This window comes from Tasmannia lanceolata, unplaced genomic scaffold (assembly GCF_043159265.1).
Source record: "Tasmannia lanceolata isolate RefF3 unplaced genomic scaffold, GAP_Taslan_0.1 ptg000019l, whole genome shotgun sequence".
NCBI classification, from domain to species: domain Eukaryota; kingdom Viridiplantae; phylum Streptophyta; class Magnoliopsida; order Canellales; family Winteraceae; genus Tasmannia; species Tasmannia lanceolata.
Window position 1 is genome coordinate 24,546,291 of NW_027518696.1, and position 15,917 is coordinate 24,562,207.

The following is a 15,917-nucleotide window of genomic DNA, read 5'->3' on the forward strand; positions in this document are numbered from 1 at the left end:
TTGATATGCTTAGGAAGTCTTTGTTTGTTTTGGCTCCAGTTCCATCTTTTCATTGCGAGTCTTGTGAAATGGAAAAACACCATCGTGTGTCCTTCCCTTCTCGAGTTAGTAGTCGAGTGTCTCGTCCATTTGAGCTTATGCATTCTAATGCTTGGGGTCCAGCTAGAATTACTTCGTTAAATGGACATAAATATTTTATCATATTTGTTGATGATTATTCGAGGGCCATGTGGTTGTTTTTACTTAAAGATAGATCTCAAGTGTTTAATGCATTTCGTATTTTTAATTTTGAGGTGGCAAATCAATTTAAATGTTCGATTAATTGTTTGCATACTGACAATGCTATAGGATATTTTTCTGTGGATAATGGCTTTCATGATTTTCTTTCCTCGTGGTATCGTTCATCAGTCGTCCTGTGCACACACATCACAACAGAATGGTGTTGCTGAAAGAAAAATTCGTTATTTGTTGGATATGATTCATGCGATTCTATTTCATATGAAGGTTCCTAAGATTCACTGGGGAGATGCAGCACTCACGGCATGCTTCCTAGAGAATCGTCTTCCTTCTTCAGTTTTATCTTGTCAAACGCCATTTTCTGTCTTGTATCCTCTTGGAGATCCGTTTCCATTAGTACCACATGTCGTTAGATGTACGCGTTTTGTTCATAAATTGTCTCCAGGATTTGACAAGTTAGTCCCTCGGGCAGAGAAGTGCATTTTCTTGGGTTACTCTTGAACCCAAAAAGGTTATAAATGTTATAGGCCTTGCCTTCGAAAGATATGTTTCTGCGGATGTCACATTCTTTGAAGACCAACCTTATTCATCTAGCTTAGGTTCTCAGTTACGTGTTGACATCCCTAGCCTTCCCATTCCTTTAGTGATGGGTCCTTCTCTACCAGGTCATGTGGGTGTTCTAGACATTGCCACAAGTCCTCCTGTGGACCCTAAGGATTTCGAACTGAAAACTTATACTCGAGGAGCTCGCCAGGTCATTCTTTCGATGACTAAAGCACCATCTCAGCCCACCGATCCTCTTCCACATTCGGATTGTCAACCTTCAAGTATTTGTTCTCCTACTCATGATTCACCTGTTGCATCCCGAACTAGATCACGTATTGTGGCTCACCCAATTTCTAATTTTGTTTCTTATGAGCATCTCCTACCATCTTTTTGGTCCTTTGTCTCTAGCATGTCTTCGATTACTTTGCCTAAGTTAGTTATAGATGGTCTAAACCATCCTGGATGGAAGGATGCTATGGATGTTGAGATGGCTGCACTTCACTCCAATGAAACGTGGCAGATGATTTCTCGTCCTTCTGGTGCCTAACCTGTTGGCTGTCGTTGGGTCTTTACCATCAAGTACCTATCAAATGGGTCTATTGAATGTCTCAAAGCCCTCCTTGTTGCTAAGGAGTACACTCAGACATTTGGTGTTGACCATCAAGAGACTTTCTCATATGTAGACAAAATTCCGTTTGTACGAGTACTGATCTTTTTAGTTGTTAATCGTGGTTGGCCTCTGTATCAAGCTTGATGTTAAGAATGTCTTCCTTCATGGTGATCTTTCAGAGGAAGTTTATATGGAGCAACCTTCTGGCTATGTTGCTCAGGGGGAGATATGCTCTTTAGTATGCCGCCTTCAAAAGGCAATTTATGGTCTGAAGCAATTGCTCAGGGCTTGGTTTGGACGATTTAGTACTGCCGTTTTGTGCTTTGGGTTAAAGCAGTGTGCTGTTGATCATTCCATGTTTAGTCACAAATCTGATTTTGGATATATTCTTCTGATACTGTATGTTGATGACATTGTAATTACAAGATATGACAAGTCTGGCATCCAAAATCTAAAGTCCTTTCTTCAAGGAGAGTTTTCCACTAAAGATTTGGGCCAGCTCAGACATTTCCATGGTATTGAGGTAGCACGGTCTCGTCACGAACTATCTTTGTCACAAATAAAGTATGTGTTGGACATCTTAGAGGAGACATGCTCAATGGGGATGAAACCTGCGACTATCCCTATGGATCCAAATGTTAAACTTCTTCCTGATCAAGGAGAGTTGCTGAATGATCTGGGTCGATATAGAAGACTGGTTAGGAAATTAATCTATTTGATTGTCACTCGTCCAGACATATCATTTGCAGTTGGTATGGTTAGTCATTTTATGAGTGCTCCATGTATTTCCCACTGGGCGGCTGTCATTCAGATTATCAAATATTTAAAGGGTACTCCAGTTAAAGGTCTATGTTTCATGAAGTATGAACATGAAAAGGTAGAAGGTTTTTTAGTGTGCAGATTGGGCAAGATCTCCTACTGACAGGAGATCAATTACGGGATATTGCACGTTTGTTGGAGGTAATTTGGTGTCTTGGAGAAGTAAAAAGAAAGATGTTGTGTCCAAGTCAAGTGCAAAGGCTGAGTATATAGCCATGTCATATACAAGTGGGGAGCTAATATGGCTTCGACCCTTCTTAGCAGAGATTGGTTTTTCATCTACATCTCTAGAACAGTTGTATTGTGACAATAGAGCTGCAATTCATATTGCAACATATCCAGTCTTCCGTGAACGAACCAAACATATTGAAGTTGATTGTCACTTCATTCGTCATCGAATTCAGAGTGGTGAGATCTGCACAGTGTTTACTCGATTTGCAGATCAACTTGCAGATATGTTTACCAAGCCATTGGGCAGTGCAAAACTGAAAGATTCTTGTAACAAGCTTGGAATGTATAATATATACCTTTGAGCTTGAGGGGGAGTGTTAAATGTACTAAGGGTAGTATGGTCATAATATGACTATTACTATGTTTAATATATTGTATGGGGTGAGAGAATGCTTTAACGCATTCCAGACTCACGCCCTTTCTCCTCTAACTCACGCCCTTTCTCTCTCGCACTCTCTTTCTCCCCCTTTCACTTCTTCTCCTTTTCTCTATTTCTCTCTCATCCATCATGTAGAACATCAACATACACGTAAGTGGCACTTAAATAATATCTGAACTATCCCAAGTAATAAACGCTCTCAAACAAGATACATTATTACTTGGTTACCACCTTTTAACAGGTGGCATCGTCAGTGATTTGATAAGGAAGCACTGCTATTTTATGCAGTGTCTTAGTTTGAATACATATAATCTAGTTGTTGAGGTGGAGGCCATTTTTGTTTCTTCTTTATTGCTTTCAATTTTGATTACAATTAGTGCCAAATGTGATTCTTGTAGAGGATGAACTATGATTATCTTGGTGTTATTTAAAGGGACACGAGTGGATATTTTTTGGTAGATGGCCCTGTCTCCTGACATAATTTTCATCGTTATGAAGAATTTAGGTGACACACAAAATTTTACTTTGTTTGGAGGGAAACAAAGTAGTTGTTGAATGACATGGCCATTGCAATAGTGTGCCTTAAAATTATGGAACTGACCCCTCTCTAATGGATTGTTTCTTTTGATAGTTTAATTTTGAAATAAAATATTTGTCGGTCTTCATGGCTAATAAAAGAAAATTAATTCCATGTGATGCACAGCGTAAATGGAATTATGTTCTCCCTTTCTATTTTCATGACCCAAGAACGCATGCATGAAATGTCTCTTATCTTGTTTAATGCATTCCCAAACATCTTGGCTTGTGCGTTGAAGTATCTTGATCCTAGACCAAGGTATACCAAATCTGTCAAGTTGGTTACCTTGAGATCACATGTTTTTAGTTGACTTCTATTTTCACATGTCATAGTCAGTTGACTTAAATAATCAACTACAATAATACTTAATTTTCTTATTTGATAATTCATTTTTTTTCCAATATCTCTAAATATATATGGATGTGAATGTGTGTATAGACGGTGATGGCCGTATCGGAGAAAAATATATCTATTACGATTTTCTCATTAGTAGAATCCTAGTGATTTGTTTTTTTTTTGTTTGAAAGTTGACTTATATTCATTAATACTATGAAACTTACATCAGTTTAGCGGAGTCCCAATTGGCATTACATAGTATTTAGAGGAGCATACCAGGCTAGTACTGGTGTCCCAATTGGCATAGTATTCATTAATACTATGTAATGCCAGGAGTCCCAATTGGCATTACATAGTATTTAGCGGAGCATACCAGGGCATACCCCGTATTACCAAAAGATAGCCATTTAGGCCAGAAATCCCTGCATACACCATAAACATGTCGTACTTTATGATATAACCATCATAGATTCATCTCCAATCCATCCAGACACTGCCATATATTACTATTCCTCTTCCACTCCATCCTCAATGCTCTAAGGAGACAATCAACCACTTTTAAACTAAAAAACCAAGAGCCTTAGAGCATATGATTTCCAAGACCTAAAAACAATAGTCCCAAAAACACTAATACCAGATACCTTCAAGTTATATCGCAGCACACTTTCTCACCCTATGAAGAAGAAACTCCAGACTCTGCTTCAGACAGTTCTCTTTTGAAGAGAAAACAATCTCAAACTCAGGAGCCGGGAACTCCTCCATGGGGTCCTGTAGATTAGCTATCAGCTCTTCCAATTTAGTGATGCAGAGGGATCAATCCTCCTCCGAATCCATGCGTCGCTCAAAGTCTTGATGATGCTTTCTATCCTTGAAGAATTGGAGCTTATAAACTGGAACACAGACATCCTGGATGTTACGAGAACCAGTTAAGGAAAACAATTCCTCCACGTTCTTCTCGGCATCCTCTTTGAGTTGTTTCCATTCCCTCCTTACTTCCCGCTCTGCAACTTCACATGGGCTGGGATTACGGACAGAAACCCTTATTTGGTTATACTGGAGGTTTCCAAGAATGTAAATCCACTCGGAGTAATCAAAAGGCTCCAATCTACGCCTCCATACTGATCGAGTATTCGGGACATCCATTATAACCTATCCAAAGAGCTAAAGCAGAAGAATAAGAGAGTAGGAATACCTTGAGACATCCTAGTCAATCTTTTAAATGGATAGGTATCAAGCAGGACATTAAATCCTTGAGCCCAAAAAGCAAAAAGCCGTTCCACCACAAAATAATCCAACTTAAGTTTTTAGGCACCTAGCGTAACAATGGAAGGCCAAGAGACCAAGAAGCCACCCCCATAACACACGTGGAACGAGGATAATCTAGTCAGATATGGCACCATAATTTCCTTCTCGGAAATGACTTTTCGAGCAGGGGTAATATGACCAAATTTATTAGGTTCACCTGGGTGTCAAGCATAATTCCTGAGTGATAACCATGACAAAATACAAACCTACATCCCTATTTCGAGACACCATAAATGCGCTACCATCCTTCTCAAGTTAGAACCACTCTAGCATCATGGTTTTTCTAAAAGAAAAGGCCATACGCTCTAAATGTTCAGAGAAGTCATTCAAAACATTCCATCACAAGACTTTTTCACCTTTAGAAGAATGTTAGTAGTAAAATCCTCATCTGACAGATATTACCAACTTTCTGCCATTTTTTGCAGAAAACCCTGAAATACGCCATCTATCTCGACCAAAGGAAGCTAGAGACGATCACAAGTATTCACCCCGATACAGCAGAGGCCTTAGGTATCGTATCCCGATACCATGGAAGGCCAAAAACACCTTTAGGGAATTTAAAATTTTTCCTAGTCAACCTCGAATGACTAGAAGAGGGAGAAGTAGGTCCAAAAGTACCCTAAGCTTTTCCCGCCCAAACTCCTGATGATTTGAATTTTGAATCCAGGGGATCCCGCACCGGCGGATCAACGCTTGTCTGGATGGGCTCCGGTCAAATTACCTCCCAGGCAACCGTAGGGCTATCCGGGGTGTCCAACCCACGGTTCCTAGGCTCAACCACAGGAAGAACGGTCCATGGACAGATCCCCAATGATCAGAGTGAGGCCTCTTTGGCTCCTGAACCAGGACTCCCACTGTATAACAGTGCCCAGAAATCCGTAAATTAACAAAAGGGTAACTCAGCTTCCATCTAGGTGCGAGGATTTTGGCCGATACAAATCTCTTACAGTGATTGTGGTGACCTTCCATGTTAACCTCTAGGACTGGTCCAGAAAGATTTCCCAGACCTTCCACTGTTGAGGTAGCCCATACATGTAAAGGGATACCATAGATATTGACCCACATCACCTCAGATCCTTGGACAAAATCATGATTCCAGAAGGAGAGGGAGAGTAAAACATTTTCACAGGCCCTGTCTTTCATAGCCAGCACCTCAGAGGCCATTTCCGCCGAGTGGAACATAAATAGGACTTCATCCTCTAATAGGAAGGAAGGGTAGGGAAGGGAGGGGATGTCCCAACATATTTTTGCCCAGAGCCACAGATTCTGGATGGATCCGGATGGTTCTCTTCTTTTTCCAACCAAACACGCATTTAGAAAGTTAAGTCTTGTTTTCACCTCTGGTCCCGAGATCGACAGGGATGGAATACCACCTTCAACAAAAGGGGTAGTCCATCCTGAGTCCGGCCAACTATCTCCCTCCTGGATCGTGACATCCGGCTCGGCTGGGGTTATGATATTATCTGTCTTTCTTTTTTTTCTTTTTTTTTATCACACCAGCGACATTGACTCCGCCATTCAAAGTTTAAATAATTGCAGGAGGAGCAATACCAGTCCCTTGATCACCATGACGATTTCCTTTTGACTCTATTTCTTTCGACTGTCTTCCCCACTGCATTAGACCTTCTTTTTCCATGGCACCATCGGCATTGACTTCTCCATTTAAAGTTATCACAGGTGCAAGATGGGCAAAACCAGTCCCCGGGCCAGCGCATCCGTTCGGGCTTTTCCTTTCCTTTCCGAACATTCATTTTTCTTTTTGAACTCCGTCAATTATCAGAAGACAGGCATATTTCTTTTTTGAAAACAGGCCCTTGGTAACGAGACATAAAGACCTAGTGATTTGTTTTATTTCATGCTCATTTATATAGTTTCATTTTAAGTGACATTCCAAAAAGTTGGGTCTGGCTCCTTTGTCTCTAAGCAATAAGATCCTTTCTCACCTTGTCTGATTAGGGCATCGTACTTCAGAGGGAAGTAAAAACAACAGAACTTGATTTAATCCAAGTCTCATTTGTTCGGAATACTGCATTAAGGTACTGCATGATCGAAGGAGTGAAGTCATTAACATTTTTTTTAAAGTCAACTAAGCTGTTGGTGATTTTACTAATTGTCTCTGCCTGTACTAATTTGAAACTTATGTATATTTCCACCTATGAGGTGAAATGTATGCTTATTGGCATATTGAACCATCTTCTTATTCCTCTGCTACAAGTGGCTGATTTTATTTGTTGCTATTTTTTATCCTTCTCTAAGTTTTCTGTTTTTATTTGCTGCTATATTCCAATCCGTCAAGGCTCATTTGTTTGAAATACTGTATTAAGGTACTGCATGATCGAAGGACTGAAGTCATTAACATTTTTTCAAAAGTCATCTAAGCTGTTGATGATTTTACTAATGGTCCCTGCCTGTACTAATTTGAAACTTATGTATATTTCCACCTATGAGGTGAAATGTACTCTTATTGGCATATTGAACCATCTTCTTATTCCTCTGCTACAAATGGCTGATTTTATTTGTTGGTATTTTTTATCCTTCTCTAAGTTTGCTGTTTTTATTTGCTGCTATATTCCAATCCTTTAATATCTTTATCTGAGAGAATTCTACGATTTTGGGCTGCGGTTATGTTTGAAACCTTAATCGCCGGTATGTATTTGAGGAACTTATCTAATCTATCTCTACCAATCTTCCTTTGTGATAGTTTATAGGATGAACTGCACACTAGTTGTACTTTTGTGCTTGTTCCTCAGAAATGTTTCTTCTGTATAAATTAGTTGTATATTACAGTAGGAAGTAACCTGATACATTGTTTTGTTTGTCTTCTAACTTGGAACAGCCATTCTATCTGGGGCATCAATTCCTATATTATCTCAGGTAATTCTGGTTATTTGTTTGTTAAATAAATATATCAACGAGTGAATAACCATTCTTTTGAGTGTATCTTTTGTTTTATTCAGTCTAATTCCATTTCCTGAGAAATATAGTTATTTAGTTTTCTTTGTCGTATTCTAAATCAATATAGTACAAGTCCTGAGTTATTATGTTTTACTATAATGTTCTTTGCAGACCTTCCTTGTTTGGCAGCTTCTTTTGTCATTTATATTTCTAGGGAGACGCTATAGAGTCAATCAAGTGCTTGGGTGCTCTCTTGTGGCTATTGGTGTAATAATAACTGTTGCGAGGTAACTAAATCTTTATCAATGCTCCTGAAAGTCTCCTTTTTAAATATATGACTGGTTTATCGGCATGTCATTTGTTCTGGTTTTCTCCTTACAGATGTTTTAGACTGAATTAAATTTAATGTACCAACTTTAAGCAGGTGGTTCTTCAAGGGGCATGAAGTGAAAGTTCTGCTGCTCTTATTGGACATGATATTTTTATAATGAGAGATGATCTCTGTAGTTGTTTGTTCTAATAATAGCACTTCTAATTTATTTAACACTTTCCTGATTGGATGTGGGGAGGCTTTTAGAATTTCCAAAATGCTATTAACAGAAATCAGAATAGTCTAAAAGTAAAAAGAGGAGTGCCATTATAAAAAAAAGAGAGTGATATATCTTCTCCCTTTTACAATTTTCCTCCAATCAATTTCAAAATCTATGAAAATTATTTAGGATCTTGTATTTGCCTATGATCTCATTCAGATATGTCGCATGCATGTATTCTCTCTCTCTCTCTCTCTCTCTCTCTCTCTCTCTCGGTATGGGTCACATAAATTCTCTATATTGTATATCTGGAATGGGTGACTGATCATCAATTCAATTACAATGCATAAAAAGTTATAAAGAAAATAAGATAACCACTCATTAGGACTGCAGTCTTTGTTGAACACCATCCAGTTCCAAATCTGGCCTGCAGTCTTCCAGATCCAAGATCAGACCACCTAACCACTCATTAGGACTGATACACATCAGGACATTATTTTCCGCTCTACACCTCTTATCAGATCCCTTCCCTTATTAGTCCAGGTCAGTATCAGATCAAGAAGCGTTTTTCATATAGTTACGGAACTAAAACTTTGCCTTAAAACCTTAAAACCTACCCTCAGGAAACCTGTATTCTGACTGTGTTATAACTGTCCACTCTCTTGGGCTACTTATATCTTACTACCAGTCCGCTAAAACCCCTTCAATCATTATCTTGGACCTTAGAATGGTAAATGAAACCTTCTAGAAGCCTTTCCTATCGACTGTAAAGAATTTTCAACAAGCTATTTCCAAAACGGTCCCCTTTTGAACTTCACCAATATGCTTGCCCGAGAGAGTGTCCATCCCCATTCCTTAGCCTTTTCTGTTTCGCTTCTTTTGGCTTAGGGTCCTCTTGTTTCTGCTCATCTGTGCATTTTTATGCTTGGTAGTTATTGATATGGGACATCCTTGGTCTTCATATTTGTTTCCTTCTTTTGAATTTATCTTTCTTTTTATCGAAAACAAAGGATGGGTGTCAGAGCTATCAAACTTATTTTAGAGATTGTGTTGTTTCAAACTATTTATAATGGGAATTAGGTAGTCGAATTTATTTCAATGGAAGTGTAGGATGTCAAATTTGGGATTTAATTGGGTTTCTCAAGTTGAATTGGGTTGGGCTTCTTATGTCAAATTCAGTCTTCTAGGAGTTTTCTATCAAGGGCTATTAATTCATCATGCTTACTTTAGGGGTTAAGTGATTATAACTTATGTATCTGTCTGATGGAATTATAAGGAGCTTATGATTTTTTTTTTTTTTTGAATGGTATTGGAATTAGAGCTTATGGTATTGGAATTAGAACTTCAGTTTTCCCCTAGGTGAAGCTCAAATGCTCTTGTTCTGGCCAGTGTGGTGTGATGCTGCGTTTCTGTAAATATTCTTGTAAACTTGCTATCATAGCTTTTATTATTAATACTTATCAGTTTTCTAAAACTCAAAATCAGAGAAAAAAAATCTCCCACGGAAATTCCAAGTTGGCGCAACTGAGTTGATACTTGACCTGGCTCATTCGAACGAGCCACAAAAAAATTGTAAAAGAATAGCAGTGTCTCTTCCCCTCTCTCTTAGGTAGAAGGTAGCTTTTAGAGTTTAGTTTTTGGGTTTCTATTTAACCTTATAGTTGTTGTATGTGTTATGCATAAGTACTCTTACTCATTTTAATTATTCATTTACTCTTTTATTTTTAATTCTATTTACTTGATAAAAAGGAAAAAGATAAATGTATAACCCTGTCTATAAAAAATAACTAGCACTTTTAAAAGGGAATGCTTCGCTCTTTCATATATAAATAAAAGCATCCTTTTCAAGGAATGATGATAAATATTATACAGTATATCATGTATTAGCCACGTGAAGGTCTCCTCTTTATCTCTTATTTTTCTGATTTGTCTATGCTAGTTTAGAAAAGAAACCCTAATATATAATGGTAGAGGATGGAAAGAGGAAAAAGGAAGGAAGAAAGAAGAAAAAGAAAAGTAAGAAAGGAGGCACAATCGATCTTTAACTTCATATCTCTCTCTCTCTCTCTCTCTCAAAGAGGAAAGAGGAAGGAAGAAAGAAGAAAAAGAAAAGTAAGAAAGGAGGCACAATCGATCTTTTACTTCATCTCTCTCTCTCTCTCTCTCTCTCTCTCTCCCAACCAATAAAGGACAAAGAAGTTGCATCTCTAGTGTGAATAAGAACATCTATCACTTTCTGGCAGTTTCTAGTTCACACCATATAGAAAAAAGAAACAAAAGAAAGGAGGCACAATCAATCTTTAACTTCATCTCTCTCTCTCTCTCTCTCTCTCTCTCTCTCTCTCCCTCTCTCTCTCTCTCTCTCCAACCAATAAAGGACAAAGAAGTTGCATCTCCAGTGTGAATAAGAACATCTATCACTTTCTGGCAGTTTCTAGTTCAAACCATATATAATCGAGGAGTTTTTGAAACTTTGCCAAGTTAATGTGTCATTGACTGAAAACTGGAACGACTCGGCCAACTTCTGAGCTGAGTCAGCGAATAATCGAACATTGATTGATATGATTGAAAAGGGAGGAGGATTTACATTGATTGATATGATTGAAAGAAATGGATTTTGATTATTTGATTGGAGAAATTTCTGGAGATATTATAGTTTGCTTCTAGTTTTAATTCTACTGCTTTTTTGCTGCAACTTCCCTATCCTAACATGAAAATGCATAAATTACTATTAGAACATTATATGCTTAAGAGCAATTACAAAAAAAAATAAAATTACTCAAGTGGGACTAATGAGTGACGTTAACATAGTTTACAAATTTGACTAGTTACATAATATAGCCCATAGTTGCCAGGGTGGGAAACGGAGTCGGGAAGCCAAATGGGATAACAGAAATGGGAAACGCATGAAAAAACTAGAGGGGAAATGAGAAACAGGAAAACAATAATAAATCATACGAGAAACGTCTTAGGAAACACATTAGAAACGTTTCATAAACGATAGAGAAATGTTAATGAAAACGCATGTGAAGCACAAGGAAAACATGAAATATATGATTTTGTAGATTTAAATTTTCTTAAGTTCAAATTTCTATTTGGACATTTCTTACTTTAAGTTTTTTATTACGCTGTACGCTGCTGTTTGCCTTTTTAATATCTATTCCACAATTTTGTTGTGTTTTTTTTTTAAATGATTTTTGTAAGTTTCACACATATTTCCCACACGTTTCACATATGCTTTCTACAGGTTTTCCATACGTTTCTCAAGTGTTTCATATAAGTTTCTTATATATTTCTCATGTATTTCGGAAACAAGTTCCCACCTTCCGAAACGCATTTTAGGGGAAACGAGTTTCCCACCTGCCCAGGCACCTGCCCAGGGAGTTTCCGGCTACTATGATATAGCGTGATTCATTGGCTCAGCATTGTTTTTGCTCGCTATGTTTTCATTTACATCTCAATGCTCAATTAGTATTGTAGAGGCGTAGTGTGCTCGCTCTCCTATGCAAGCTTATTAAATATCCAAAATTTCATTTTACAGTTCATTCACTATTATATTTTGCTTGCTTTTGGACATTGATATGCAAGGTTTAATTTGAACTCTATCAGCCAACATAAACCAATAGTTAGGTCATTCATCTTGCTTTCCATGTGCAGTGGATCTGCTGGTGGTCTAACACTGAAAGACGCTGGAATTTTTTGGACACTTCTGATGGTTACTTCTTTTCTGTTTCAAGCTGCTGATACGGTGTTGAAGGTTATTAGAATTCTAAAAGGATTTGATAAATTCTCTCATTGTTCACACTTCCGCAACATAACTTTCCTCTGATAAAGTTCAATGTTTCTGTTATTAGGAAATAATTTTCTTGGATGCTGCCCGCAATTTAAAGGTATATATGCTGACATCATTTATTTATTGCAGGGCTCAAATTTCAGTTTTCCTCAAATTCAGCTAACTTATAGTATTCGAATTCTGATTTTCATATGTTTCTTCATGAATCATGGTAGTCAGATGGATTACATGAAACTCATAGCTTCATTTTTATATTTTATTCAGAATCCCTCAATAATGTTTCGTTATATGTTGCAGGGAGGATCAGTTGATCTTTTTGTTGTGAACTCTTATGGATCTGCTTTCCAGGTAAGCACTATGCATTGATTTTTAATCTGGATGTCCTTTAGGCCTAGTTTGGATTGCAAGAAAAACATTTCTGATGTAAAATATTTTCATGGAATGTTTTTTCTACCCATGATTTAGAGGGAAATGATATTGTTATGGTTATTATAGAGAGAAATTTTCGTAAATTAAAGGTCTCTCTAAGTAAAAATTGATTACGGTTGGTTCAAGTTTATCCCTTTTAGCAAGTAAAAAGAGTAAGAAATTATAGAAATATTTTTACTTTCCAAACTTTTCCAGAAAATTCCTGCAATCCAAACAGGGCCTAAGGTTTTCAAAATTTTTTGGTGGGCTTCGTTAAAGTTTTCATTCAATGTCATATGAAACTGATCGTCCATTAGCATGCTTCTACTCTCCCAAACACAGGCACTCTTTATATGTCTCCTACTTCCCTTTTTGTCGAAGTTATGGGGTGTTCCATTCAATCAACTGCCTGCCTACCTTAAAGATGGAGCCACCTGCTTTCTAAATTTAGGATCTTTATCAAGTGGTATGTCATAGCTAACACATTCATTAAATTCATTTTGGAAGTCATTTCTATTTTAGAAAAATAAAGCCCATTGTTTATCTCTTTTAGTACTGTGAAGAACATGCATACATGCCTAGACTGATTAATCCTTTATTATAAGTAACTGAAGTTTTGATATGTCAATCAGTCATTATTTACAGTAGTAAATCTTGGTTTAGGGCTTGTGAGAAAGGAGAAAAGAGACAGAGAGAAGGGAAACAAAGTGAAGGAGAATGATAAAGGGATTTTGTATGGGTGAAGTGAAACCCCACTATTTCCCACTCTTTATTATATTCTTTTTTTTATAGGTACTCTTTATTATATATAAAACTGAACTTCAAGTTTGCAACTGATAAGTGGCACAAGTGATGATGCGGCCTACCTGCACTTGAGTAAGCATAAAAATATTATAATATGTCCACAATAAGACCCCTGAAAACACTCCCACAGCTTTCTCTTCTGTCTTCCACATCTCTAGCTAGTAAGGTGTGGAAATCTCATATGCCATAACTTGTTTGCGCTATCTATTGGATTGCTTCTTGGATAAAATTTTGAAAATTGACCTTCTGCGGAATCAGAAAAGGATTATCAATAGGTGCAGTATGTGTTGCGCTGGCAAAGAGACTATAGACCATTGCTTTATCCATTGCTGCTTTGCCAGGGGGATCTTGTATTTCATCTTTAGTATTTTCGGTATGGCTTAGGTGATACCGAATCGTACTAGGGTTCTCTTTGAGGATTGGGTCTTTGCCCCATTGCCTTCCAGAGGATGATTGCTTAGGTGTCTCTCTTCTAGCTATTCTCTGCTTAGTTTGAAAGGAGAGGAACATAAGGATTTTCAAGGTTTCCGTTATAGGGATCAATGGTATTCAACATAAGATCATCCCTTTTTTGTCTTTTTGGATTTCAGAGGGTTATGTGAGTCTTCCATCCGATTCTCTTTGGATGTGAAAAGACTAAGATAGATCCAGATTGATCATTCGTCCCCGAGATGGTCCCCTCTTGCCTTTGGGTTCATGAAGATGAACTAGATGGTTTTAACTTACTCAAGCCCTGAAGGTGTTGGGGTCTTCATAAAGAAAAGGTGAGATCGGTTTGGAGAGAGTGACTCAATTGAAGCTGAAGTTCAGACTCTTTTGAGAGGGATTCCTATTGTGGATCCTTCTCTTCTTAATTCCTTAGTTGAGGGAAATTCTATTAAGCTCTGTTTGGTTGCCACATGCCTGGCATCCTCAAGGATGTCCCAACTCACAAGTAGAAAAATGCTTTTTTGATAAATTTATAGTTGCCACATGCTCATGTTCCCTACTTATACCTTCCATGCCATCCTCAAAAAAGGAAGAATTTGTCAAGTAGAATTTTGCTTTTTCTCTTTCTTTGTCTTCCCTCTCTATTCTCTTTCTATATATTGGTAACGACTGGTCCTCCCATTACTCTACCATGTAAATCCTAGGAAGATCAAACATTACTGTTAAAGTATAAAAGATAAATAACACCTTTCTCCAACAGCTTAAGCTTTTGGAAAAGTTGGTAAGTTATCATGGTATCAGAGCCAAAGGTCTTGAGTTCAAATCTCCCGGATAGCAAAAAAATCCACATGCAATGGTCGGCCCAAAGTGGGACCACATGTGCCACGTGTTTGCCAAGTGGGCCACACGTGCGGGGGGAGTGTTAAAGTATAAAAGATAAATAACACCTTTCTCCAGCAGCTTAAGCTTTTGGAGAAGTTGGTAAGTTAACAATTACAAATGTTTGACTTCTCCCTATTGACTACTTGTGCCACTACTCTACAAGATAACTATCTGCATGCAAACTGTTTTTCCTTCGATGGAAAAAGACATTTAGGATGAGGTTGTTCGTACTTATTTGCTTAAGGATGCAGTTGCTAGGATATAGAAGTTGCATCAAGAGATCCTGACCCTTCGTCGGCAGAGATGATTGTGGATATGTACTTTGAAGTTTTACAGCAGTGGAAAGGAATTATTACAAGCCAGCCCTTACTATTGTTTAGACAGTAAATAGAGAAACAAAGAAGGGTAGGTTGTCAGATTGAACTCATAACTGAGTTGGAAAGTGTTCGAGTCTTAGGAAGTGATTCCTTTTTTGTATTCAATGATTAATTATGTTCATAGAAAGGCAAGCTATCATTTTCGCATCATTATTTCAAAATGCTCACCATTGCTTCAAGAGTTGGCTGTAGTGGTACTAATTCAAACAAGACTGATGTTACTGGTAATTGAGGTAGACATGGGATTTTGACTTCAGTTATTGATGTTCAATTAAAGTTTAGTCAACATGGTAATAGAAGACGCATCATGGATTAGAGTTCAATAACATGATAAGCGAAGAGACATCATGGATTTGACTTCAATAACATAATAAGAAAAGACACATCATGGATTTGACTTCAATAACAAAAATTGGCTATCATTAAAAAAAATTACATTAGAGGTAAGAGTAGCTATGAAAAATCGGTTGTTTAAGTTGTTTAATGGAGAACCTCTAGCGAATTTGGGAGAACTTGATAACGCTTTTAATGATACAAATCGGAGGTTTGTTCGTAGAATCCGAACATCAGAGGTAAGAGTAGCTATGAAAAATATGAAATTAGGTAAGGCTAGGGGGCCTGACGATATTCCTATTGAGACTTGGAGATGCTTGGGTGATGTGGGTTTGGTTTGGTTAACTAGATTATTTAACAATATTTTGAAGACTAAGAAGATGCCTGATGAGTGGAGGAAGAGTACATTAGTACCTATTTATAAGA

At 37.6% G+C, this 15,917-nt stretch overlaps 1 protein-coding gene across 1 annotated transcript in view; it reads left to right on the forward strand.

The window, feature by feature from the left end:
* The window catches only part of CLT1 (CRT (chloroquine-resistance transporter)-like transporter 1), a 75,898-nt gene that overhangs the window by 37,610 nt on the left and 22,371 nt on the right, over nucleotides 1–15,917 (forward strand). The window contains exons 3-8 of the mRNA XM_077361898.1: nucleotides 7,877–7,914; nucleotides 8,107–8,222; nucleotides 12,123–12,222; nucleotides 12,320–12,355; nucleotides 12,556–12,606; nucleotides 13,009–13,132. Coding sequence (XP_077218013.1) covers nucleotides 7,877–7,914; nucleotides 8,107–8,222; nucleotides 12,123–12,222; nucleotides 12,320–12,355; nucleotides 12,556–12,606; nucleotides 13,009–13,132 — 465 coding nt within the window. The remainder of the gene's footprint in view (nucleotides 1–7,876; nucleotides 7,915–8,106; nucleotides 8,223–12,122; nucleotides 12,223–12,319; nucleotides 12,356–12,555; nucleotides 12,607–13,008; nucleotides 13,133–15,917) is intronic.